Source organism: Punctularia strigosozonata (assembly GCF_000264995.1).
Source record: "Punctularia strigosozonata HHB-11173 SS5 unplaced genomic scaffold PUNSTscaffold_10, whole genome shotgun sequence".
In the NCBI taxonomy this organism is placed as follows: Eukaryota; Fungi; Basidiomycota; class Agaricomycetes; order Corticiales; family Punctulariaceae; genus Punctularia; species Punctularia strigosozonata.
In genome coordinates this window covers 1,038,953-1,063,062 of record NW_006767442.1, presented here as the reverse complement: position 1 = coordinate 1,063,062, position 24,110 = coordinate 1,038,953, and the positions used below count along the sequence as shown (strand labels likewise).

At 56.3% G+C, this 24,110-nt stretch overlaps 9 protein-coding genes across 9 annotated transcripts; 4 read left to right on the top strand and 5 right to left on the bottom strand.

The window, feature by feature from the left end:
* Window positions 1–6: 6 nt before the first annotated feature.
* PUNSTDRAFT_46138 (uncharacterized protein) lies at window positions 7–1,332 on the top strand (the record flags this gene model as incomplete). Its single annotated transcript, XM_007386150.1, has 2 exons — window positions 7–847; window positions 902–1,332. 2 exons carry the CDS (start codon window positions 7–9, stop codon window positions 1,330–1,332), a joined length of 1,272 nt encoding a protein of 423 aa, XP_007386212.1.
* Window positions 1,333–1,737: 405 nt separating this feature from the next.
* PUNSTDRAFT_136568 (uncharacterized protein) lies at window positions 1,738–2,602 on the top strand (the record flags this gene model as incomplete). Its single annotated transcript, XM_007386149.1, has 4 exons — window positions 1,738–1,914; window positions 2,180–2,299; window positions 2,358–2,413; window positions 2,467–2,602. The coding sequence occupies 4 exons, from the start codon at window positions 1,738–1,740 to the stop codon at window positions 2,600–2,602; spliced, it is 489 nt and encodes a 162-aa protein (XP_007386211.1).
* Window positions 2,603–2,828: 226 nt separating this feature from the next.
* On the bottom strand, window positions 2,829–4,091 carry PUNSTDRAFT_72845 (uncharacterized protein; the record flags this gene model as incomplete). Its single annotated transcript, XM_007386148.1, has 2 exons — window positions 2,829–3,005; window positions 3,183–4,091. The coding sequence occupies 2 exons, from the start codon at window positions 4,089–4,091 to the stop codon at window positions 2,829–2,831; spliced, it is 1,086 nt and encodes a 361-aa protein (XP_007386210.1).
* A 724-nt stretch (window positions 4,092–4,815) lies between these two features.
* PUNSTDRAFT_145240 (uncharacterized protein) lies at window positions 4,816–11,802 on the top strand. The gene is made up of 7 exons (XM_007386147.1): window positions 4,816–5,827; window positions 5,886–7,864; window positions 7,915–8,223; window positions 8,277–9,067; window positions 9,117–9,183; window positions 9,238–9,857; window positions 9,908–11,802. Exons 1-7 carry the CDS (start codon window positions 4,834–4,836, stop codon window positions 11,730–11,732), a joined length of 6,585 nt encoding a protein of 2,194 aa, XP_007386209.1. The 5' UTR covers window positions 4,816–4,833; the 3' UTR covers window positions 11,733–11,802.
* A 110-nt stretch (window positions 11,803–11,912) lies between these two features.
* Window positions 11,913–13,903, bottom strand: PUNSTDRAFT_105879 (cytochrome P450; the record flags this gene model as incomplete). The annotated part of the gene is made up of 12 exons (XM_007386146.1): window positions 11,913–12,154; window positions 12,206–12,472; window positions 12,529–12,538; window positions 12,604–12,675; window positions 12,726–12,912; window positions 12,965–12,978; window positions 13,035–13,058; window positions 13,118–13,208; window positions 13,260–13,375; window positions 13,427–13,520; window positions 13,577–13,631; window positions 13,686–13,903. The coding sequence occupies 12 exons, from the start codon at window positions 13,901–13,903 to the stop codon at window positions 12,073–12,075; spliced, it is 1,230 nt and encodes a 409-aa protein (XP_007386208.1). The 3' UTR covers window positions 11,913–12,072.
* Window positions 13,904–15,668: 1,765 nt separating this feature from the next.
* On the bottom strand, window positions 15,669–16,422 carry PUNSTDRAFT_54128 (uncharacterized protein). The gene is made up of 3 exons (XM_007386145.1): window positions 16,233–16,422; window positions 15,928–16,179; window positions 15,669–15,877 (listed from the first exon to the last, which is right to left on the bottom strand). The coding sequence occupies exons 1-2, from the start codon at window positions 16,392–16,394 to the stop codon at window positions 16,042–16,044; spliced, it is 300 nt and encodes a 99-aa protein (XP_007386207.1). The 5' UTR covers window positions 16,395–16,422; the 3' UTR covers window positions 15,669–15,877; window positions 15,928–16,041.
* Window positions 16,423–18,851: 2,429 nt separating this feature from the next.
* PUNSTDRAFT_90457 (acetyl-CoA synthetase-like protein) lies at window positions 18,852–21,442 on the top strand. The gene is made up of 10 exons (XM_007386144.1): window positions 18,852–19,207; window positions 19,334–19,498; window positions 19,572–19,717; window positions 19,790–19,925; window positions 19,999–20,292; window positions 20,352–20,429; window positions 20,490–20,596; window positions 20,658–20,908; window positions 20,982–21,140; window positions 21,198–21,442. Exons 1-10 carry the CDS (start codon window positions 19,000–19,002, stop codon window positions 21,274–21,276), a joined length of 1,623 nt encoding a protein of 540 aa, XP_007386206.1. The 5' UTR covers window positions 18,852–18,999; the 3' UTR covers window positions 21,277–21,442.
* A 1-nt stretch (window position 21,443) lies between these two features.
* On the bottom strand, window positions 21,444–22,807 carry PUNSTDRAFT_71944 (uncharacterized protein; the record flags this gene model as incomplete). Its single annotated transcript, XM_007386143.1, has 5 exons — window positions 21,444–21,588; window positions 21,643–21,695; window positions 21,747–21,894; window positions 21,950–22,131; window positions 22,178–22,807. 5 exons carry the CDS (start codon window positions 22,805–22,807, stop codon window positions 21,444–21,446), a joined length of 1,158 nt encoding a protein of 385 aa, XP_007386205.1.
* Window positions 22,808–23,358: 551 nt separating this feature from the next.
* On the bottom strand, window positions 23,359–24,008 carry PUNSTDRAFT_121836 (uncharacterized protein). The gene has a single exon (XM_007386142.1). The coding sequence runs from the start codon at window positions 23,735–23,737 to the stop codon at window positions 23,444–23,446; it is 294 nt and encodes a 97-aa protein (XP_007386204.1). The 5' UTR covers window positions 23,738–24,008; the 3' UTR covers window positions 23,359–23,443.
* Between the last annotated feature and the right edge of the window lie 102 nt (window positions 24,009–24,110).

The window sequence follows — 24,110 nt, the reverse complement described above, 5'->3', positions numbered from 1 at the left end:
ACTACGATGGTCGCCCACACTGCTCCATTGGTACAGACATCCGCAACCTATCTCACATCATCTAGCCGTTCTAACAAACCCATGCCTAAATCTACTCGCAGGCGCAGATCCCGTCCGTCTCGGCACGGGTCTGCACCAAGCAAGCCGAAGAACAACCATAGTTCCTCCCAGGGTCATAACCGGACTAAGAAACTCGCGATCATCAAGAGCAGGCATCGCCAGCATATCATGGCCAATCTAGCTGCCAGCAAGGCTCGTCGTGCCCGATGGGCAGAGATCGCTCTCGGAACGCAGAGGATCGTAATGGGTGACGGCAAGTACGTTGAAGAACGGACATGCGTCCCGTCTTCCTTGCCGTCTCCGTTATTGACAGAGCCTTTCTCCGAAGGTTCGGTTGCACTGCCTGTGGTCCATGATATCGGCCTACAGATCCAGTTTAGCCGACAAGGCACCCAGTTTTACCCCCATTATTCCGAGCACCTGGCCAAGTGGTACATTGCGCCGCAGGTGAAGGACTCACAGACCAGTCCCACGACTACCATCGAGTTCACTTCGATGTCTCCCCTTTCCACCGCAAGGTCGATCACGCGGACATCCGCGGTCGGCGTACTGTCGTTCGCCTCTGCCAAGCGCCCTGGCGGCGGCTACCTCAATGGCGGCGACGAGCAGGAAGAACGCCTCGCACGCTCGACTGCTCTCGTGGCCAGCCTCACCGCCCCTGCCGGATTGAACTTCTACGAAGAGCTCAGACGATTCGCGTCTGAAGATGGATCCGGGTTACAGGCACACTCCGTTTTATACAGTCCTGGCGTCTCAGTAATACGAAGTGACGACGAAAGAGATGATGGTATGTCACTTCACCTAACCCAACTTGTTGCAGCTGCTAATGATTTATGGCTAGGCAAATTCATCGAGCCTTACGCTGTCGACATCGTATCTGCCGTGCCCGTCAATGCGGCTGCAGTTCGACGCCGGTATCACGTCACCGAGTCAGACTCTCAAATGTTTGAGGACGGCATACGTACTGCCACTAAGGAACGGCTCGCGCGAGTCCTGCGGGTGTTCGAAGATCACGGCGATCGCCAGTTGGTGTTAGGCGCCTTTGGCTGCGGCTCGAACGAGAACAACGTCGAGATGATCGCGGAGATCTGGGCCGAGTTGCTTGTCACTGGCCCGTCCTCCCCAGAAGAAGGCAAAGCCCGATTCGCCAACGTGTTCGAGTCAATCGTGTTTGCAATCCCCCCGCGATTGATCGAGAGGTTCAAGACCGCGTTTGACATGCGGGTGTTTGAGGCGGAGGTGGAGAAGGCGGCGTCCGATGAAGACGATTAGGTCGGGTTTCAGCGTGGTTTTGCGGCGATTGCAGCGTCCTCGGCTATCATTATTCGTTACCTTGTCCACCATTCGCATTGTTGTAACATTAGTTCATTACTCCTCGTGAAAGATATACCAGGCTCGTCTCTACTCGCCATGGCTTGGCACCGACGGACAGCATCGGCGGCCGCCTGCTCGAGATCACCATCCCGCACTACTATATGAGATCATCACTTCGGCCACATCGTCGAATCGGCCACCCTGCTATATCTCACGTTCCACGGCACAGTTCGACTTCATTCTTTGACTGTCCCAATATACTGTGTTTTCAATTGTTTTGAGAGCATAATATAGCGAGTTACACTGCTCAAAGTTGAGGTAGACAATGTCGGTCGAGTCACGCTGTGTGATGTGGTGCCGACAATGCCGGATGACAGCCGGCCGGAGTTCAAACACCGAACGCGTCGCAACGCGTCAGGCAACGCGACGACAGACAAGTATTCACTCATTTTCATGTCAGTATTGCTCTGCCAATGGGTGCAGATCGAACCCAGAAACGCAGCGGAGCACACACTATCCGAATTGGACGACAGCATCAAAGTACGACAGACTCGCTGTTCGAGAGCAAGCTCAACCGGTTTGCAGGCCTTTTCAAGTCTTCCCGACGCTCTGCGCAAAGAGCCTGCCCCGATTCCACATCGCATCTGACATCTCTCGACCCAACATCTGATGAAGCCTCGCATGATTGCCCGGGGAGTTCTGATTCAAACATGCTTGTTGACGACCTTGACTCTTAATCACCACGATACTCATTCAGATTATGTTCTTACTCACGGCTAGCTGTAAATTGTTGCTGTTACTGTAGCTTACATCCTTCATAATAGAACGTGAGCTTCAGACATCGTACGAAAAATCGTCTGTCGAGGACGAGTCGGCCACCCCGAGCGGAGTACCAAAGTTTCTGATGGGACATCAGCGCGGAGATGTGACGTGTCAGTGACTGGCCGATTCGACCATCTGGCCGAAGAGACGATCTCATATAGTACCGGACGTGGAAGCAGAGCCTGAAACGCGAGCACATCTTTTATATCTCGAAGACGTGGGTTGCCCCCTCGTGTTACTGAACGTCCGTGATTGACCGTGTCGTCGCAGTACTGGCATCCGTGTCGAAGACATCGAGGAGCTCGAGAACGCGTTGCTTAGCGATCCCGAGTTCGAGGAGGTGCAGGTGTGGGGGTTCAGGGTCAACCGGCGTTTCTTGCAGGCTGCAGTTGAATACGGCCACTAACATTCGCGTAAGAAGCATTATAGCGTTTTTCTCTCTGTTATCTGGTATACAACGCGCTCTTAAACGCGCATTCGATTTTTTTTTCTCTGTGATACAATACACCTCTGTTCGGCATCATGTATACTTAAAGTACGTTTATACACATGCACCGTTCGTTCGTAATCGTCGATGGGCAAAAGCGACGGCGCCTCAAGATTATGTTGTCCTTCGAGCGAACACGACCACCTCACGAAGTCGCCGCCTTCGCCAAACCTATCGCCCCCACCTTCGCCACGTCGTCGACAAACTCAACATACTTGAACACATGCCCCTTCTTCGCCAGCGCCTCCAATACCAGGCTCCGGTAAGTCTCCTGGCCGACCAAGCTCCCGCCGAAACACAGTATGCTATCCTTCGCCCTGATCTTGTTCGACGCCGGCGCGTTCGACGAGGAGGGTGGGGGTGGGTGGACGGCCGGCACGAGCGTGGGCGGTTTCTGCGTCGCGGACGGATCGGGCTGGAGCACGATCGGCGCGTCGCTCCCGTCGGGCTTGACGACGACGGTCTCGGGCTGCCCGCTTCCCGCCGGGCGCATGCTTACGGGCACAGTCGCATCCGGCTCGAGCAGCACCGCGACTTGATCCGCGAGCGCGTCCGCGCAGGATCGGAGCACGCGCAGCGCGAGCGGGTCGCCGTCGTCGAACGCGGCGGCGAACACGAGCGGCGCGAGGGAGGACAGCCGCTTCTCGCGCGCCATGAGCCGGTACGCGGGGACCTGACCGCCGAGGGGCTCGGTCTTCCCGTTCGGGTCGGGGTCGTTGTAGTGCACGGCGGTGAGGAGCCCGAACGGGTTGTCGACCGCGAAGAAGTCGAGGATCCGGCGCTGCATCGACGATCCCTCGAGTGGGGAAGGGGAGGCGGGGAAGACGGAGGCCTCGTCCGTCTCGCGCATGAGCGCGCGCACGGCTTCGCGCCCGACGTGGAACCCGCCGCCTTCGTCGCCGAGCATCCAGCCCCAGCCGCCGAAGCGGCCGAGCTCGGTGAGCGCGCCGTGCGAGCCGGCGCGGAAGGAGACAGCGATGGCGCCGGTGCCGCCGATGCAGGCGACGGCGGTGGAGATGTCCGGGTGGAGGGCGAGGGGCGCGACGAGGAGGTGGGTGTCGTTCGCGACGGTGAGGTTCACGTCGGGGCCGAGGAGGGGCGTGACGAGGGCGGTGACCGCGGCGACGTCGGCGGGAGAGTCGACGCCGGAGACACCGAGCCAGGCGGAGGCGAAGCGGAGGGAGGGAGAGGAGGGCGGGAGCGGGACGGGGGAGATGGAGGGAGGGGAGATGCAGGTTTTGAGCGCGTCGCTGACGGCGGTGGTGACGGCTTCTTTGAAGGCGGCGGGGCCAAGGTAGGCGAAGTTGGATGGACCGCCGAGCGCGCGGCCGAGGACTTCACCGGAGGCGCTGCAGATGACGGCGGAGGTCTTGGACCCGCCGCAGTCGACGCATAGGTAGAGGGACATATCTGTAGAGAGGTTGAGATCAGTACCTGGCTCGAAGAAACAGCTGCGACGGATGAACATACCGTATGAGATCACCAAGGATGGTGGAGGATGGTACCACTAAGGCCTTCGCGCTGGCAATGACTTCGACTCTTCGTGAGATCAAGCCGACGAAAACCAGTATTTATCCGAAGGAATTGAGTGGACCTCAAGCACTCGAAGCGCAGGCTGCTCAGATAGAACGTTGCTGTGGCAGCTTGACCTGGAGGGATCGTGAAGCCCGCGGCCGAAATGAAGGATGCTACCTTTACATGCGAGTAGTTACGGGTTGATAACGCCCAAGGATGCCGTAGATCGCCCGGATAGAGCTGGCGATAAGAACGGCTGAAGCACCCATGTTGGGTAGATATCAAGATGCAGAACGTTGTCCCATTTGATTCAGCAGCGCTTTCGAAGGATATCTTATGCTTTTTCACGTTCCGAGGGCAGCAGAGAAAGAGACGAATTCTTGTGGGCCGTATGGTCCACGGGTCTTCGGCGCTTTGGCCAGCGTGGTCGAGCGGAATATTCGTCGGCGGGTGGGCACGCGACCGGCGACCACGCGAAAACAATCTTAAGTCGAAGCCACATCGAGACCTGCCCTCGGGTGGTGAAGTCACTGCAGACACACATTGGCCTCAACTTGACGCGAAACTCAGGCTCAGTCAGGCTCGGTCACTCCGTGCAACCTCGTTTTCCTCTTTTTCTCCCTTGATTGGCGGCCATGCCGACCGCCACGTCGCACCTGACGAACGCGACGACACCTACGAGCCGTTACACCCCGGGTAACGGTTCGGCGTACGCTCAGACCCCTTATGTCAATGGACGCAACTACCCTGTGGCGCCGCACCCGACGCCGGCGACCGAGACGCGGGATAGGATGCTGCCTAAAGAGCTCAGGCCACCGGTGTTGAACCCGTACGATGCGTTCTCGGCGGACGAGTTTGATCAGTGGATTGGCGGGATCACGAGCGCGCTGAGGAGGGCTTTGGGCCGGGAGGACGAGATCGAGGTCGAGCCGGAACCACGCGAGGAGAGCGGCGTACTGCCGGAGGAAGAGGCTGCGACGGATGGGGAAAGCCAGGAGGAAGAGGAAGGAGTGTTGGAGGATTCGTTTGCGGAGTGGAAGGAGAGGAAGGCAGCGAGGACCGCGGGGCGTGGACCTGAGGAGGCTGATGCACTCGATGCTTCTGGAGCGAAGGAGCAGCCCATTGAGATCTTGTCGGACGACGAAGACGACGACGCGGAAGACGATGAGGAAGACGAGGAAGATGGGGACGAGGAAGGATATGAAGAAGACGAGGATTATGCCGAAGAGGAAGGAGCAGTGGATGGAGTGGCACACGCTCGTGTCGACGCCAGCGACGAGGATGTGGGCGTCTATGAAGACGATGAATATGACGATCAGGATGAGGAGGACGAGGAGGCGCCAAAAGTCAACGGTGCAGGAGCTGAGGACGTCGATGGGTTTGTCTCCGAAGAGGATGCGGTCTCTACACGGGCACACGAGGATGAATTCGATGAGGATGAATTAGAAGAGGACGACGAAGAGGAGGAGGAATATGACGACGAGGAGTATGAACGTCAGGAACATTACGACGAGGAACCTCTCGGCGACAGCGATGAGGAGAACGCAGTTACTGGTGAACGGGGTGACGACGTTATCTCTATCGTCGACGTGGATGAGGACGACGAGGGGCATCCAGAGGAGGATCAAGGTGAGATCAACCTTCTCATTGACAATGGAATTCAACATGACTGACTATCCTACCATAGATGCTCCTGCCGCCCCAACTTCCGCTTCAGTAGCGCAACCAATAGAACTTCCAGATCCATGGACAGGCCCACGGATGTACGCCGAAGACTTCTACTCCAGCGGCGACCTTCGAGACAACGATATAGCCGGCGCTACCCCTTCACACCTTACCCCGAGACGAGAGGACGACGGCTTGGAGTATCTAGACGTCGGGGAGGACGAAGCGATCCCTGAGATCTCCGTCGTCGAACCGGACCTTGCGGACGACCTCTTTGACGAGCCTCCCGTCGTGGACGTCGAAAAAGCCATTCTTACCCCAGGCGTCCTGTCCGACCTCGAGCCCGCGACTCCACAATCTGTCTCCGACGCCGAGCTCGCCCCTACGCTCTCCGATGCCGAGTTGGCCCTCAACCCCGACACCACCGCCACCCTCTTCCCCGAAATCTTGAGCGCATCCGCCGACTCCTCGCCGCCACCTCCACTTTCTCAGGGCATCGACGAACTCGAGCCCGCCGCCGCGCACTCGCACTACCAGGACCCGCCCTCGCCCGGGATGCAGCTCGCGGACCCGTGGGTGGACGTGGACACGTTCGCGGAGGACTTTTACGCCGCCGGCGACTTTCGTCCTCCGCCCGGTGGAGATGCGTCGATGCTCGAGGCGGCGAAGCACGGCGTGTTCGTGCCCGCGCCGTCGCCTCCCCCAGCTGTACGCGTGGTCGCGGAAGCGAATGACGTCGCGATGCAAGAAGCTGTCGAGATCCGCCGCGAGATGGAGCGCGGAGAGGCTGCAAGCGAGGACCGCGGCGTGCGGGCGACGACTCCTGCTCGCGAAGACCGCCACGAACGCGCGACGACTCCAATGCGCGAGGATATCGGCAATCGCGCGAGCACGCCCGCGCGCGAACCGCCGCCCCACCTTCTCCCCACCTCCACTTCTTTCGCCGCCGCGCCGAGGTCCCCGACGCCGACGCCGACGCGCATGTCGATCTCCCCCCGAGCCTCGTCCAGCGGCGCCCTCCTGCGCGCGCACGAGCGCTCGGCGTCGCCGCTGCAGGTCGCGCCGAATGGGCATGTGAATTGGACCAATCCGCCTGCCTTTCCGCGAGGCAGGAGCCCGAGGGTGGAGCCGAAGCGACTGCCGCTGTTGGCGGAGGAGACGAGGGAGAGTCCAGATACGACCGCGAATGAGGTGCAGCAGGTTATTCAGCGGAGCGAGGAGGCTGAAAAGGCCGCGGCTGAAGAGCAGAGCGAGCCTGCCTCTGAGCTCACATCGGCGCCTATATCGACGTCTGAGCAGGCCATCGAGGAGACTGTCCAAAACCTCGACTCTAAGGAAAAGGCGGAACATGCTCCGACTGGACAAGAACCCGAGCAACAAGCACAAACACCTCACGCCGCGGAGGAAGTCGTGGACGCTGATGACGACGCGATGGATGTCGATGAACCAGCCGCGGCCGACGAGTCTGCATCCCCAGCCATTCCCGAATCCATCGAGACCCCGGACGTCTCCGAACCTGCGGTGTTTTTCGAGGCTGAGGGGGCAGGCGAGGACGAGGCCGATATCCCAGGCCTCAGCTCTCCCGCGATGTCCAAGGACAGCGTACACTCCACCTTTGGCACTCTGCCGTCCACCCCGGCTGTCGAAGAAGGTCCCTCAATGTCTGATACGGCGCAGAAGGACGATGTCGCGAGGGAGCTCGAGGATAGTTCCGCGACGATGCAGGCGTTCTTTGACTCCGAAGCGGCGGGCAGCGTGATGGAGGACATGGTGGACACCGCGTTACGGGAGATGCAGGATCGCGAGGAAAAGGAGACGTTCGACGCTGTCGTCGAGTCTGCCGTGGAGGAGCTCGCCTATGAGGTAGAAGAACCGGGTGAACATCTCGATGGGTATGTTCGGAGAGGATCAAGTGTCCTCACGGTTCCAGGAGGCTCTGGGCCCGAGTTCGTGAAAATTGACTACCAGGTGGAGGAGACTGGCTTGGTATCCGGAGACGAGGTGAGTGCTTCCGCGTGGTACTGTTGCTCCCGGTGCTGACGCCGGCCTAGGACGAGGAGGTGGATGAACTCCCAGATGAACTGGAAACTGCGCAGGCCGCCGAAGACGACTACACGAGCCGTCTCCAGTCACGGGAGAGCAGCATCGCATCTTCATCTGCTGAAGCCGAGGCGAACAGTGCAACCCCCACCCCGGAAGAAGCCGAGGCGAACAGGGCAACACCTACCCCTCAGGTTCCAACCCCTATCACATTGGCGGAGGAACATGGCGAAATAAGTGCTGACATGCCTGCCGGTGAGAGTGTCTCCACAGCTCCAGCCGCACCAGAGGAGGAGATTCCAGGGCTATTCATGACCCAGGTTTGCGTCTCTCGCCCGTTTCACTTGTGCCCGTGCTCATTCGCGGTGTGCAGGCTTCGACGGCGCTCTCGGGACCGCAAGCACATGAGGATAAGCCTCCTCAAGGGATATCCAGCGCCCAGTCATCCATATCCTCCGATGCCCAGACTGAGGATAGCAGGTCTCCTGTCGTCACCACGACGAACCTGGAGGTGATGGCGGAGCCTGCGACCCCGGGCCCGGCCGGGGAGCTCTTCCAGGACTTGGAGGCAACAGTACGCGAGGTCGACACTGCCCGCCTTCCCGACATTGACATTGCCATGCCCGTCATGACGGACATCGGACAGGGCTATCTGACCCCGCAATTCGAGATGACATCCACCCCCTTCGCGTCCTATACCCCCTCTGCGTCGCATGAGGATTCGGAGTCGCCTCCCGGTCTAACGCCTGTTCGTCCCGCGTTGGTGAGGCAGCCCACGCCCGTTTCACTGCAGCTGTCTATGTCCGCCTTGCGGTCACTGGGAAGTACAGCGCCATCACCAGTGGTACCGGACGTTCAGGTTGAAGCCCCTGTCGACGACGCGGAGGACAATTTCGGAGGGCAGGACATGGATATGTCACCTGTTTCTATCAATGAGCAGGCAACAGAACTCAACGTACCGGAGCCTCCGGTCTTGTCGTTATCTGCATCGTCCGACGACACGCCGCCTGGTTTGGCTACATTGTCTGCGAATCCAGACATTGTCCAGGAGGATTCGAGCGTGCGCGTGTGCGATCGGTGTGGAGGGAATGGTCATGAGAGCGGAACTTGCACGCAAAGCAACAACGAACCGCCAAGTATCGTCGGGAGCCCGGCCAAAAAGTGGTTAGTAGGACTTCCACGTCCGCTGGAAGGCTGCTCACCAAGTCTCTAGCTTCTCTTGCGGTGGAACGGGCCATACCACCCGCGATTGCATCCAGTGCTTCGAATGCGGTCAAACGGTAAGCCCGGTCACCACTTCACGCATGCCTACGCTTAAGAATCTTCATCCTAAGGGTCATCTTACCATGAAGTGTCCCCAGCGGCAGAAGCGGCAGATTCCCCATTCCCCGCTGAAGCAGGAAGCGACTGCGAAGGCCGAGTCAAAGGTGGAGGCGCCCGAAGAGTCCACGCCTACAGTAGAGGAATCTCAGACCCAAGCAACGGTTTCTGCCGAGCTAGCGGATACTCAGCCCGAACTGCGTTCACCGACAGCGGAGGGTGAAGCTGTGAATGCCGACTCCCAGGAGGACAGATCGTTCGAGGAGGACCTTGTGGTGGCATCCTTGCTGGAAGGACAGGAAGCCGAGGCTGATGAACTCGAAGAAGCTACACTGCAGTACCCCGACTCTGAGCCAGGGGCTACTGAGAACATTGTGCCAGCGGATTCCGTGACGGCAGAGCTGGGCGATGAGGTGGATGCAGAAGGCGAGATTGACGAAGAATATTATTCCGGCCTTGGGACACCGTGGACTGAGATATCCCCGACCCAGTCGACAGCTCCAGAGGAGGAAGACCCATTCAAGCTCACGGGCTCCGACAGCACAGTTGCTCCCGGCTCTATGAAGGATGATAACACTCCGTCAACTGAAAAGGTTGAGGCGTCTTCCATAAAATCCTCAGCCGCCACCGAGGAGTCAGTGTGTTTGCATCCTAATCTTCGCTCAAGCTGACATATCATTTCAGTGATAAGTCTGGGGATACCATCACCAAACAGCATGATACCCGGTCGAGCTCGACACCGGCGGACCCCGGCAAGGCAGATGCGGCTGGAGAACAGCTGGCTCACAAATCGTCGAACGGGGCTGCTGCCAAGCCAATCGCGGAGATTCGGACCGCCGCTAACCCACCGGTTGACGACCAGGCTCCTCCTCGGTATCGCAAGGGATCCCGTTCGAGGTATGAATCTGAACGGAAGAAAGCCTCGAAGGAGAACACTACCACTAAAGCTCGCAACCCTCCGCCGCTGAAAACGTACTCGCGCAAAGACAAGGGCAAGGCGACGGAACCGGAATCAGTCGCAGAACCCGCGCCCTCTAAAAAGCGACCGCGTCTTGAGATGGAGGCAGTCGCACCAACACCGGTCGAAGAGAGTGCTAGACAAAACCGAGCAGCTTCTGAGACTGCACACTCCGAAGCATCCGGAAGTGCTTCCACGTCAGCTACCTCCGGGCCCTCCCCCTCCTTCACTCATGACGTTAGCTGGACCAACGCTTCTCCTGTTACCCCTCCTCCCAATTTCATAGGCGGCATTTTACGTCATCAACACCATGCCCCAGCTCGCACTACAACCCTACAAACTTATAGTCGCAAACCCCCTATTACTACATATACCTCGAAAGCGAAACAGGCGGAAACGCAGGCTCAGAGTGGACCGCAACCACCAACCCAAGCTCCTCCCCCCTCCTCTCAGGCAAACCCACAATCGGCTGGACCACTCAGTGCGACGCAATCCATTCCCAGCATGTCGCGAAGTTCCTCGATACAAGGGAGCCCGTCCAGGCCGAGAGGCGTGCGGAAGACGGCATCATTGGACGTCAGCTCCCCGCGTACAACCCGATCGAATTGCAGGTATCACAAGATCAGCATCCCAAAAACCGAGGATGGCCCTCGGATATGCTTCCTAGTCCCTGGTTGCTCGCTTGCTAACCATGAATTCATGGAGGAAGAGGAGATCGAAGATTTAGGCGAACCTGAACCCGCTGATCAAGAACGGATGGTAAACGACATTGAAAGCCTCGACATATCTGCTTATCTCGTGCACGTACTGCGGATCCTGCTTGGTGTCGATATGCTGCAGGAGCACGATATCTTTTACGTGCCAGAGCCTGGCGAAATGGTCCGGAGGCGAAGGGAACGTCCACGCGAAAACAAGTTCGTTCTGTTCAACCCGGAGCGCCCGCAGCATCTATATTCGAGCAAACGGAAAAGACAGAAGTCCGCATCAATTTCGTCGCTGTCGGAACTTGACGAGCTGAGCGACGGCACTTCTGGCACCCATGGGACCGAGAACTCGATGCCTGCTCAGACCGGCGGCCAACAGTCCAAGGGACCGCTCAGGCTACATGCTGCGACCTCGCGTTCGCACCCCGCACGATCCACAGAGACTGATTCGACCGCCGCGGACCAGGATGCCAGCGTTCAATCTCAACCTTCTCCAACCTCACCTACGGAGTCGGCTTCCGCTGCGCCTTCACGGAGTGGTGGATCATCGGTCAAGATGACGTCTACCGCATCCAAGGTAAGGCGTACGAAACGCCTCAGCATGGACGCTGCGGCATACGCTCCGCGCGAGTCCTCCCCACTATCGGAAATATCGGAATCTTCCGACGTTCGCCCTCAACCTCGTCGAACAAAAGGGCAGAAGGGCGGGGCTAAAAAAGTGAACGAGTCGACAACGGGGCAGGCCGAAGCCCGTGGAAGCGGCGCTAAACGCCCGCGTGGGGATGACGGTGAGGATACGCGAACTGCTCCAAAGAAACGGAAGACCGCGGGAGGGTCAAAGGGTTGAGTTTGTACCGCCAAACCTTCGAGTCCCGATCACCAGCAGTTAATCTGTACCTATTCATATTGTACGAATCATGGCATCTGTGTAAAGTTTGTTTGTTGGTAGAATACCATTAGCGGCTCGGCGTGACTGAACTGCTTGCAGTTTGCGCGATCGGAGCAGACAATTTGCATTCCTTCCCCGATTCAGATAAGGTATATTCCAGACAGATAGGGTATGGATACAGCATTGCATTGGAATTATGGCAGAAAAGGTAGTATAAGATCGGACTTCTGCGTGAACGAAGTTGAATGCGCAGGTGAAATAACAGGCATGATCATGAGGCAGGGAAATACACGAAGGCCTACTCCTCAGCAGTCGCCATCGCCGTGCGCGCATGCGCCGCAGACCTTGGCCGTATCTCGCACTTGAACGGTTTCGGATGCCTGTTTAATGGTGATGAGCATCCGGCGATCTCCGAGGTCAGTTAATCTTACCGAGTGACGCCAGTGGTCTCGAAATCGTCGTCGAGAGTGAATACCTGACCCGGTTGCGCCAAGATGTCGAAGGTGGTAAGCACGGTCGCGACCGTGAGGAAGATCGTGTCGAGCGCGAGAAACCGCCCGGGACATGCCCGACGACCGAATCCCCACGCGCCCGCGGGTTCCGTCATGCCCGGACGCAGTTGTCCCTTCTCGTCAAGGAAGCGCTCTGGTTTGAATGCGTACGGGTCTGGGTACACGCGTTCATCGTGCGTTAGAGCCCTGAGCGCGATTCGGATGAATTGGTGATGAAGGCACGGTTGTGGAGTCTTGCTTACCATACGTTGCCTGTGCAGTTACGAGAAGTCAGGATAAGCCCGGCCTCATGGGGTGCCAAAAAAACTTCCGCGTACCTATTACGACAGAGCCCTTCGGCATGTAATACCCCATATACACGTCGTCGTCGCGAATTTCGCGAGGCAGACCTGGTGGCGCGTCAGGAGGCCTTCTTCTTCATTCGTTGCACGCGGCCTACCTATCGGGGCGACGGGTTGGCATCGCAAAAGTTCCGCCACGAGGGCGCGTGTATAAGGGAGCGTCGCACAATCTGTGAAGTCCGGCAAGCGACCGTGGAGGACGCTGTCGAGCTCTTGCTGTGCTTGTTTTTGTACATGAGGATTTCGTAGCATTTCGTAGAAGAAGCATTCTATCGTCGCGGCCGTCTGATAATATGTCAGTGTGCCAGTAGGCATTCCGGACATGGGCATAGCACACCGTATCGACCGCGGCTACCAGACGCGATTAGCCGTCATGTTTACCAAGTTTCAATAATGTTCGTGCTCACCTGCGTACATCAAAGCAGATATGCCTGTGAATATGCATGGATGTGAATTCGGAGACAGGAATTTGCGTATCGGAGAACCGCACCTTTTATAAAGTCATGGTTTTCAGGCAAATCGGCCTTTTCGCCGAGTGAATCGAGGTACAAGGATACTGCGCTAACGCTAATCGAATAGAGCTAGAGAAACGTTGAATCACCATGGCACGATGGATGAAGTAAGTGACTCACGCCTGCTCTTTTCGCAGCCATGAACGGGATCTCGCGCCAATCGTGCGAGCACTTTCGCCATGCCTTGGCCAGCCGTTTGAATTCCGCGCCGGGGACCCAATCGGGGACATGTCTCACTACGAGCCTGGTAGGTTGGACAGATGACAGGAAAGTAAACAAACGCTCACGAAGTGGGAAAGCGTCCACGAGCCAATGCCCGGGCTGTATAGCTGATAGAAAAGCGTTGTTTCCGCGCTCGACTACAGAGATGTAGGGATCGTCCTGCTTGGAGGGTCAATATCTCGAGTAACCTGGTCTGACGATATGTTACTATTTACCTCGCGTTTAGCATCGATACCATATGCAATCGAGAGTACTTGACTAGCTGTAGTACTAGATTCGTGTCAACATCCGCTCGGAACCCAATGAACGAAGGTATTCGCTCACAATCTTATGTGAGAATATAAATCATCTGGACTCGTTACTAGTCGTCGTAGAAGGTCGTGAACGCCTTTGCGTTGCTTCGGTTGTCGCATCGCAGCCGCTCCCGGCCCAACGTATCGATGCATCACCTTGCGGTAATTCTGGAAGGCGTCCCCATAGGGCAAGAACCCGGGATTCCAGCTGAAGTCGCACCTGAAAGTGAATGGAGACCATTCAGTCATCAACCACGCCGAAAGAGGGGGCTGAAGCGTACAATTCCATCGCCATAGTCGGCAAAGGTCTATACAAATTACATTAGTCGTGAAAATCAGAGGGTCGCAAGGATACCGCTCAGGACCTGTCAGAGTAAATTGACGCCCTCTCATCAACTGTGAAGAAAGAGACGTTAGGTAACGGAGCTTCTGGCGGCGTCTAACGTCGAACTCACAAAGATCTCGCGCGACCTTCGCCGAGTTGACGACAAATATGTGTTTACGCAATACCCGGAGATGAACGAGGCCCGTGTCTATGGAAACACGCGGATGAAACGCCAAGTCCCGATGCATCGGAGGCGGGACGACCCACCATAGTCACGACCCCACTTCTGGTACGCTATCCACTCGAAGTGCTGAGGAATGTCTAGCAGGTTGCCAAGCAGTGGTAAGCCTGGCGGTCCAGGTGGGTAGAGAGATGGTCGACTCCAATGACGATAAGCCAGATACAAGACGATAAGAACGAGACCGAAAAGGGGTATACACATGCCGTACCAAGAGGAGGGTATCATGACGGGTTGCGGCATTGGTCAGGAAGCCAGGTCTTGAACCAAGGTCTCTCCTTTTGTATCTTGGCTGTCCCATCCCCCGGCGTGTGCTGTTTCAGCACTTCGGACTTCGGTCACTCCCCAACGTGGTGAGAAATGCGTCCATGTCACCGCGCGGCACCGATATATGCGCCTGGCGAAGGCCGCTCCGAACACACGAGTTTGAAAAAAGAATGAGCGAGTTTGGGAGCCTCGACCGAGTAGGCTCGGGAGCAATGACGAAGGGCACGCAAAGACCCGCGCAGACTTCCCAGGACCCAGGGACACATTGATCAAGCCGGTACGCGGTTTCAGACAAAGACTCAGCCGAGTAAGCAAACGAACGTTGATATGGTGAACCGAAAGTCATGTGCAACCACGGCGTCGTTCTCGAAATTGGTGGCTTCGTTGTGTGATGTCGCCGCTGACAGTGAGTGCCTTTTTTGCAAATAGGAACACGATCCACGCTGCATAGGTTTCAGTCGGAGGAAGTCCTTCGGAATGGATACGAAGCCAAGCGCAGTTCCGGAATCCAGGCGTCGTCGTGGACGACGTCGGGTTGCTTCCGCCCGTTCCCCTGCAGTCAAATATTCTTATGCAGTCACGTGCTTGCTTTGCCCTCCAATCCAGTTTCTTTCTGTTCTGTCGCACAGAGGGCGGGGAACTCAAGGGGTACGGCCAATATCGCAGGACACCGCTCGCAATGTGGTTAGAGGATCGGCGAACTCAGGACGCCACATATTCCAGCTACACAGTGCTTAATGTCATCGACTGTCTCTGATACACATAACTATATCCGGCATTCGAAAGCCCCAAAGTATGATAACGATCGTCGCTTGGTAGAGTACCACATGTACCGTCCTGCAGTTGATGACGTTCGCGGACGATACGTAGATAGTCTGGACCCGGTCTGCAATTAAGAACGCAACGATGTGCCTCGGGTATGACGCTGGATGCTTCAAATTCGGTTAGGCACATACAACGAACCAGATGAGCTAGATTGCAAAGCAGGAGAATTAGGTGTAATTCCCACTTCCTTCTCAAATTCATGAGACCTCATTAGTTGAAGAATGGACAAGGACACCGCATTAGGACGATGCAAGCTTCTTCGTAGAGCTCGAACCCGCGTCCGGATGCATCCTGGGGTGCTTTCGCTCGACTGCAACGCGAGCAAAATCCTCTTGCGGCCAATGGGGAGGTAGAGAGGTGATGAGTTGATGCGAAGAGTACGACGTCGCAGGATCGTGCTCGACTGCTCTGCTAGTGAGCGAGGTGGAAGAGTTTCGGTGGAGAGGTCGGTGCCGCGATGTTCGATGCCCGATAGCATGCGGCCTTGTCGTAGGAAGCCCTTGGTGATCCGGGTTCCATTCGACATCGTGACGCGGGTACGTCAAGTCATGCGACCGGCGGGATTGTCCTGAATCAGGATATCAGCGGTAGTATTGGAGATCCACGAAAGTACCTTACGCAGCAGCAGCGGAGTTTTGGGATCGCTAACCACGATATCAATGATCCCGAAACGATTCATCGTCGGTACAACTGAGCAATTTACTTCAGAGCTCTGTCATATCAGTGCGCCATTCACGTACCTGAGTTCCAAAATTGAGGGGTGATGATCGCTCTGTCGAACTGTCTTGGTACTGTGATCATGAACGAGAGCTGCTCTCGAACAATGGGACGCAGTTCAGGGAAGGCACAGTATACGTAATCGATTGCTTGCTACAGAGACGCGTCAGTCACTACCACCCTTAGATGAACATGTGATTGCTCACCTCGTACGATACCGCGCGTGGAACATAGGACCACCGTCCGCCGAGTCGATAGATGACGATATCGGGCGACGGCAGTTCTGGAGCAAAGGCTTCGCCCGGAAGTCGGGCATACCCCGCTTGAGACGCTGCGGACGGTCGTGGCACGATCTTCCGCGCCAGCATTCCTATGAAATTGTCGAGGACGCGTCCGGCCCCCGTCATGTCGGATTGAGTACTGTCGGTTCCCGTGACGAACGAAAGCGCGTCAGTGTCAACGTGCGCTTTTAGGTAGGCGGGGACGCGATGAGGAGCAGCGGCCATATTCAACTATTGACTATTTGAGTTGCAGGTGAAGGCGCAGTTTAGCGCTCGTTGGGTGGCAAAATTCTGGGGATATCCAGGAGGCGAAACTACCTCGGCGCGTTCCTTGAAGTACGGATGGACAACAGCTTTATCTTCCACGCTCATCGCGGCACGGCTTCACGAGTAGCACACCGACGCATCCCGACTCCATAGACTCGAGACGATGTTACTGTATTCGTGTTGCGGCGAACAGGGACAGCATCGGCTATGCTCACTTCGAGAGCCACGAGTCAGCAATGTATGATCCGGGAACGACGAGGGCAGACGACAGGCGGATCAGATTCGACCTTGCAGGCTTCCTCCAGTGCCATGTCGCGTACCAGGGTGACCATGAGCCAATAATTTTTGATCCGCGAAGGACAAGCCGACGACAGACTGACGACTATCAAGTTCAATCTGCGATCCCTCATCCATTGCTGCATATTTATTCGGTCCTCGCGCTGCAGGACATGTACAGCATCGGCCATGTGCATCTCGGCGACCGATTGATCAACGCATGACGAGGGCGGCGAGAGACGACTCCAGCTCGAACTTGACTGCCACGTAAGTACTTGAAATTGAGAACCGGATGACAGGCCATCCTCTCGTTCCAGCCAAGCTGAAGGAACCGGCACGAGTTCGAGCACAAGTTGCGCTGACGTCGACGAGGCAAGGCGGAGGTCAAGCTTGCCGGTGTCATCTGACTCTGACGGACCCACATGCGATGATAAGCCACACTTCAGCCTACTTCAGCTCACGATCAGTGCCTGATCCGACTGCATCGCGCTCTGTGTCGGCGAAGCCCGTTTGTATGGATTTATGTTTGGAAGTCGATCAGCGGGATTCAGCGCTGCGTTATGTTTGTACACGGCTGAAACCGAGACCGCATTGCTAAATTCAATCTATCGGCTCTGCAACGGCGCCGGCGGTAGCGAGATTAAACCCATAACGTGTAGTTGTAAGTACATATATATGCTGATATCGATTAGCTGCCGATAGACCCGACGAATGGCTTCGAGCTGGGAATCACGACGTCTGCTATGTATGATTATCGCGAATTCATAAAGCCTTTTACAATACCCCGCGACATGTCGTCGTCGCTACAGAGGACGTGACCGGAGACCGTAGAGTGACCGTGCATAGATCGTAGGTACAGATAAGGTCTCCTGTTAATGAAGATGGTCTGATATCGCCTGGAACGATGGTACGACGCCTCCGATCCCAAGCAGTACCGCAGGGGCATCGACGACATGTCCAACCTTGTTGAGAGGTGTATATACGACAGCTATACACATTTTGTCAGACGGCTTCATTGAGGTGTGCCTCGAGTTGCGGAGATACTCGAACACTGACCTCGAAGCGATGTGAAGTAAACAATACGGCATGCGCGTGGTCGATGATCAGAACATGAACGTATTACGCAGAGGTCGGCTTCGGAGTGATACGGAGGGACAGCCGCCACTGGCAGGAACAACATAATCGATAGGGCCGTCTAGTCACCTCACTGGTGAACGGGGGCACGACACTCGGCCTCGCGCAGAGGAGGGCCGATCCAGTCCATTCGTTCGCCATTCATCGGAGTCTGGTGGACAAAGCTCCCGACGAGATTCTGGGAGTACGCTGATGACAGTGACATCTCTCTGAGAACATAAGCAAGTCAAAGTTGCGGAGGGTTACTGTGTGCTACGTTCCATGGCAGTTTGCAAGCTCGCGATACTGGGCGCGGTGCAGGATATTTCTTCCTTGAGTGGTTCGCGTCCACTTCAACAAGTCTGCGCCCCTATATGGGGATCTGTACCTGATCTATGCAGTAACAAGTATCACGTTGGCACCCGTGCCTCAAGCGTTCTCCCCGGACAAGCACCATCGTCCACGCCAGATCCGCAGGCACGCGCCGCTGAACCCGAGGTGTATGTATTCAGTCCGTGTATTTTCCGAGGACTTGCGCTATACGCAATCCGGTAACAGATCCGGTCGTGGTCGCGAAGGTAAAGCGACAAGAGGTGTGTGGAAAGTGAAGACGAATGTGGGAAATCAAGATACGAATTAGGATGACAGTTGCTGTCCGGGGTAAGAAAGCCGGATGCCGGGGCCCCTATTTGACCCCGCATGCCCCGGCATCCGTCATCCGCTCGCTTGCGTCTTAATAAACTTGCTCGGCCACGGTCCGGCACCAGCAGCACCTATCTTTTCGACCATGACCAGCAGCACATCCCCCTCGCCGAAGGCCAAGGCCCCGCGCATCTACAAGTCGCACGTCCCGGATTTGCCGCTGCCGTCCCGCTCGATCTACAGTCTGCTTTACCCGCCGCTGCCTCCGACGCCGGTAGACGTGTCAGCTAAGCTCAACCCTGCGGTTGCGACGCAATCCGAGTTCGACATATTCCCTCTCTCGCACCCGGCCTTCGTCGATGGCCCCACGGGCATCGTCCTTACGCGCGGCGATATGCGCAAGCGGACGCTCGAGATCGGCTGGGGGATGCTACATCTCGAGGAGATCGCGAAGGACACGAACTCAGGGCCCGGTATCAAGCTGCAGAAAGGCGACACTGTGATGATCTTCAGTCCCAACTCGCTCGCGTACCCGGTCATGCTCCACGGTGCCTTCGCCGCAGGCCTGCGCGTGACGCTCGCGAACACCGCTTATACCCCAGGTGAGCAGACATGCGATTTCAGGCTGCAGTCCTGTGGCGTCCAGTATCCCACTCTTTCAATTTCCTGCCATGGGATGCTGTCGCTGGAATCTTATCCGAGATCGGTTTCTAACGCACACCGCCCAGGCGAACTCAAGCACCAATACACCGACTCGGGGGCCTCGGCAATCTTCGTCCACGCAGACATGCTTCCAATTGTATTGCAAATGCTACAATTGTGCGGCGTTGAAGGCGCCGACGCCAGGAGGCGTATCATTATTGCCGAATGGCCCGGAACTGGGACCGCCGCTAGTGCGTTTTTTTTATTTATGGACCGTTGCTAGGCGTATCCCCGACCAAACACGAGATTAATGTTCAATGGCAGATAGACTTCCCGGTTATCTTGCACTCAGATCCCTGCTCTCGGGGAAGGCCCTGCCGCACGAAGTTCGCTTCGATGGCCCGGCTGCAAATGAAACCGCTTTGTTGTGTTACTCCAGCGGCACCACCGGGCGCGCAAAGGGAGTCATGGTAGGAGTTGTGTTGCCCTTGACCCGACGCAGCACCCTCTCACGTTATCGTTTTACCGTCTTGTTTTGTTAGACGACCCACCGCAACTTGACCTCGCTGTGCTGCATCATATCGCCTCTATTCACTCCGACAGACGCTAGTCCCAATCCGGAGACCGGCCTCACGAAGGATGTCATGCTCGGCGTGTTACCGTTCTATCACATCTATGGTAATTTGCCGGTTCACCTGTCTCGTTTCTCGTACAAGATTCCGGCATCTGATAACCTCCGGGGATTTCTCAGGCGCCGTCAAGCTGCTGCATTGGCCGTACACTACCGGCCTGCCGGTGGTGATCATGCCGCGATTCGATATTGTGAAGTTCGTGTCGCTCATCGAGCGCTGGCGGTGCACGATCTCCCTCATCGTCCCACCGATCCTCTTGGCGCTGGTGCACCACCCTGTTGTCGACAAATATGACATCTCGTCTTTGCGCATCATGTTTTCGGGTGCAGCGCCACTTGGGGCACCTCTGGCCAACGCGGTCAGGCAGCGGCTGATGAAGGCTAATGGAGGAAAGGAGGTCGTTATCACACAAGGTTCGTGTATCCAGCAAAAATTCGGACTTGTCCTTATTGATTTGACGATACTTGGATAGGATACGGTCTGACGGAAACATCTCCCACGTCGCACCTGCTTCAGGACAAGGAAGCTCTGAGGAAAGTTGGGAGCATCGGTACGTACGCCGGAGATAGACGCTCCAGCCGGATTCTCACTAGCACGGCGTTACGTTTAGGCCAACTTCTGCCCAATCTGGAGGCACGGCTGGTAAACGATGACGGCGAGGATGCTGAAGAAGGCGAGAGGGGCGAGCTCTGGACCCGTGGCCCCACCGTTATGAAAGTAGGCATTCATACATGGCATCGCTTTTCTCGTTCCACCAACTGATTAACGTCTGTCTTAGGGATACATCAACAACCCAGAGGCAACCGCAGACGCTATCACCCCCGATGGTTGGTTCAAGACCGGCGACGTCTGCATCCGGGACAGCGAAGGCTTCTACACCATCGTCGACCGGAAGAAGGAGCTCATCAAGTACAAGGGCTTCCAGGTCCCGCCGGCAGAACTCGAGAGCACCCTCTTGCAGCATCCGGAGATTGTCGATGCCGCGGTCATAGGCGTCAATTCCGTTAAGGAAGCGACTGAACTTCCGCGGTCCGTTTATCTCTCTTGATCGCCGTGCGATCCGGCCCATCCATGCGCTAACGGTTTTATGTACACACCACAGGGCTTACGTCGTGCCGGCGAATAAGGCGCTGCTTGAGCCTTCGGCATCCCAAGAACGGGAGGCGTTTGGGCGCGCAGTGCAGAAATGGATCGAAGGACGGGTTGCAAAGCACAAATACCTCCGCGGCGGCGTGGTTGTCATCGATGTGGTGCCCAAAAGGTGTGTCATGTATCCCGCCCTGTGACCGCACCGTTGTTGACTTAACTTTGTGAAAAGCGCTGCCGGCAAGATCCTCCGCCGAGAACTCAGGGAGCGGGCCAAGAAGGAACTGTCGGAGGTGAAGGCTAAGTTATAGTCATTATCTTGGTCGGACTGCGCGGAGCGGGGTGAATGTATACTGCATTTTTTGCATATCATGCTACGTATGCTGTAGAGGCACGGCTCTCAGTCACTGGGAAGCCTGTAGCCTTCCGTCTTTGCTTTGTTGCCCTGTCCGTTACCAAACATCTACTCAAAGGCCGTTCAGTGATATTTGTGGGATTGACCCAAAAGATATTCCACCTCAGATACAAAGCGGACCACAGATTTGATCTTGGTGCATTCCGACTGGGCGTTGTACCCATCGGGTCCGCCGAGTGTACCTTCCTCATAGAATCGCCTGATGTATCTGTGCAACGTTAGACGTCCACATTCGCTGACGAGCAACAAAGGGAATATCCACCTTATGCACGTCTCCTCTTTGAAATCGGCGTAAACCTTGCGATTGTATTTGCGCTGAAGTTCCTCTCAGAGGCGAATCAGATCAAGGAGTTGCTTTGAACATACCTCAACGCGTCTGGCCTCTTCTTCGTACGCGTGACTCTGGTGAATAATGAAGTGGTCCGCGAGCACATAGAAGGACATTCCCGAGATGTACATCTCGAAGAGGCAAGCAGCTTTATTGCCGCCGTATCCCACAAACCGTTCGTCGCACCTGGTAACCATCGACACATTTGACTATATGCGCATGGTGCGGGGCATGAACCTACCAAGGGGGGCCATCTTTCTTGAATATGACGTACGGCTCGTACGCAGCTTGGTATTGGGTAACTCTATACACCTGTCCGGGCGGCGCTGCGTAGTACCTATTATAGTCCGTGCTATTGTGCCCCGGCGCCCATGAGCGGTGAAACATCCCCAGGCGTTCTTGTCGGACAAGCGATAGTAATGTCTATATTGGTCAGTGCACGCCAATGCGCGCAGACGCGATTACGTACCTCTTTGTCCCTGGGGAAGAGGCTCGGGTCCCGCCCTTCTTCCTGTTTCGTGTACTCAAAGGCGGGAATCACCAACGCGGCATTTCCTCCATCTAATTTAGCCACCACTTCTCTGCTTGCTCGCTTCTTGAGAGCGGACCCGAAGTCGGTGCAGAGCCAAAAGTCGACATCGAGCAGCATCACGTAGTCAGTCCGAGCGAACAGCCGGGCGATGTTACGCCAGGTGTTGAATTGCCGATCGAAGGGGTCCAGGACGAGGTGCACGTCCAAGTAACGCCGAAGGCTTCCCGATCTGTATATCCCGTGTAATGCGGTGAGCATCTCGGCGCACGCGGTTGCGTTTGAGGTGGATATATGCACGGCGGCGGATACGGGTCCCTGGTAATGATCAACCAGATCCGCGAGCCGCTGCAAGCGGTTGGGTGTCACAATGGTGGTGATGGTGATGTCGTCCTTCTGTGGGGATTTTGACGCGCGATAGAAGAAGGGAGTGATATCCGACGGGTGCATCGATTGCGAAAACACCTTGGCTAATAGCAGCTTCTCCAGATCACCACGGTCACCGAAGTTGGGGTCAGAAAGGATACTCGCAAGCACGTCCAAAGAGCGGCCTCCAGAAGTCGTGGACATCTTTGTAGATTCCCCATTGAATCGGTGTGTTGGACTATGAAAGACGTTGAAAATCGGTAAGGGAGAGATCCCTGTTGCATAAAGAACGAGAACGAGGATCGCAGCATAGGCGATAGGCTGAATCAGTCTTCGTGTCCCATTGAAGGTCATTCTGACACGGAGCTCAGAAAGTACAGGTTCAAGGATTCCGGTGAGCGACAATGCGTAAAAACGCGAGGCATACCACTGCACACGCAATATGTCGCCGGTACGTTCACCGATGACAGACCGTTGACGGCCAAGAGCGCCACTTCGTATTCTTCATTTGGAAGCACACTCAGATACTGCGGCATAAAATGGTAACACACTCGCCGGAGCTCCGCGCGAGAGCTTCGAAGAGACGATCGCGAGTTGCATTCGAGCCTAGAGGTTGTTGATGAAAATTCGGCCCTTGCGGCGGAGTTGTCCTGGATGGGGCCGTATGTAGAGGAGCTTGAACTTGGATCCCCGACTCCGCTCATGGACATATCCCAAAATTTCTTGGCTCTCCTTCACATCATACTTCGCCGACCGAAGAATCGCCATCGCAGCTCCCGAACGCAGAGCTCCCTGACGCTCTCATCTTCCGCTGTGGGCAAAGTCCCCGGAGACGCAGATTTACTGTCCCGTCCGTACTGGAAAGCGTCTGGCGTTAAGCAAGTCAGAATCCTCGGACCATGCATGGACGCGGTCAAGGGCCCGGAGGCACGCGCTCATCCTTCGTGGTAGCAGTCGCCCTCTCCTTCGACCGAATCTGCAGCTCGTTCTTGGACAATCGAGGTGCTCTGCCCCGCAAGGGGCAAGGACGCGGGGTCGCGAAGATATGAGCGATCCCGTTGTCTGAGTGCCTTGGTTGGCTCGAGGCGAGCATCGTTGCTCATAGACAAAGTTATGCGATTGCCTGCAATTCATATTGCATTGGTCAACTCAATGGGGCTTGCTCTTGTGTCGGCGAAGACTATTTTTTCCATCCCTGACGGTTCGCCGTCACGTCGCTCGGTTGAACGGAGGTGGGGCAAATTGCTTCGGGTATGTCTCCTTACTTTTGTTCGCATTCCATGATGCTTCTTTTCTTGAATTTCTTCAGGGAGTATACCTGGTGTCCTCGCGGCGCTGGGGCGTGCTCCAGAATTTGACCCTCTGATAATATTGCTACGCTCTTTCTTCCACTGAAGCTGATCGGTGTCCATAGGTTCACCACATTTCTGTCGCTGTATGTCACGTACTGTACAGTAGTCAGCGCAATCTCAACCGAGTTCCTTCACTCTGCTCTCAACCCTGGAAA

Bases quoted from the DNA above. Each gene is read 5' to 3' on its own strand.
- PUNSTDRAFT_145240 (XM_007386147.1), top strand. From the start codon at position 4,834: ATGCCGACCGCCACGTCGCACCTGACGAACGCGACGACACCTACGAGC. The intron at 8,224-8,276 runs GTTTGCGTCTCT...CGCGGTGTGCAG, and splicing joins CAGGGCTATTCATGACCCAG to GCTTCGACGGCGCTCTCGGG. The intron at 9,858-9,907 runs GTCAGTGTGTTT...ATATCATTTCAG, and splicing joins TCCTCAGCCGCCACCGAGGA to TGATAAGTCTGGGGATACCA.
- PUNSTDRAFT_54128 (XM_007386145.1), bottom strand. From the start codon at position 16,394: ATGCTGGCGCGGAAGATCGTGCCACGACCGTCCGCAGCGTCTCAAGCG. The intron at 16,180-16,232 runs GTGAGCAATCAC...GCGTCTCTGTAG, and splicing joins CACGCGCGGTATCGTACGAG to CAAGCAATCGATTACGTATA.
- PUNSTDRAFT_90457 (XM_007386144.1), top strand. From the start codon at position 19,000: ATGCGCAAGCGGACGCTCGAGATCGGCTGGGGGATGCTACATCTCGAG. The intron at 19,926-19,998 runs GTAATTTGCCGG...GGGATTTCTCAG, and splicing joins ACCGTTCTATCACATCTATG to GCGCCGTCAAGCTGCTGCAT. The intron at 20,909-20,981 runs GTCCGTTTATCT...TACACACCACAG, and splicing joins GAAGCGACTGAACTTCCGCG to GGCTTACGTCGTGCCGGCGA.
- PUNSTDRAFT_121836 (XM_007386142.1), bottom strand. From the start codon at position 23,737: ATGAATTGCAGGCAATCGCATAACTTTGTCTATGAGCAACGATGCTCG.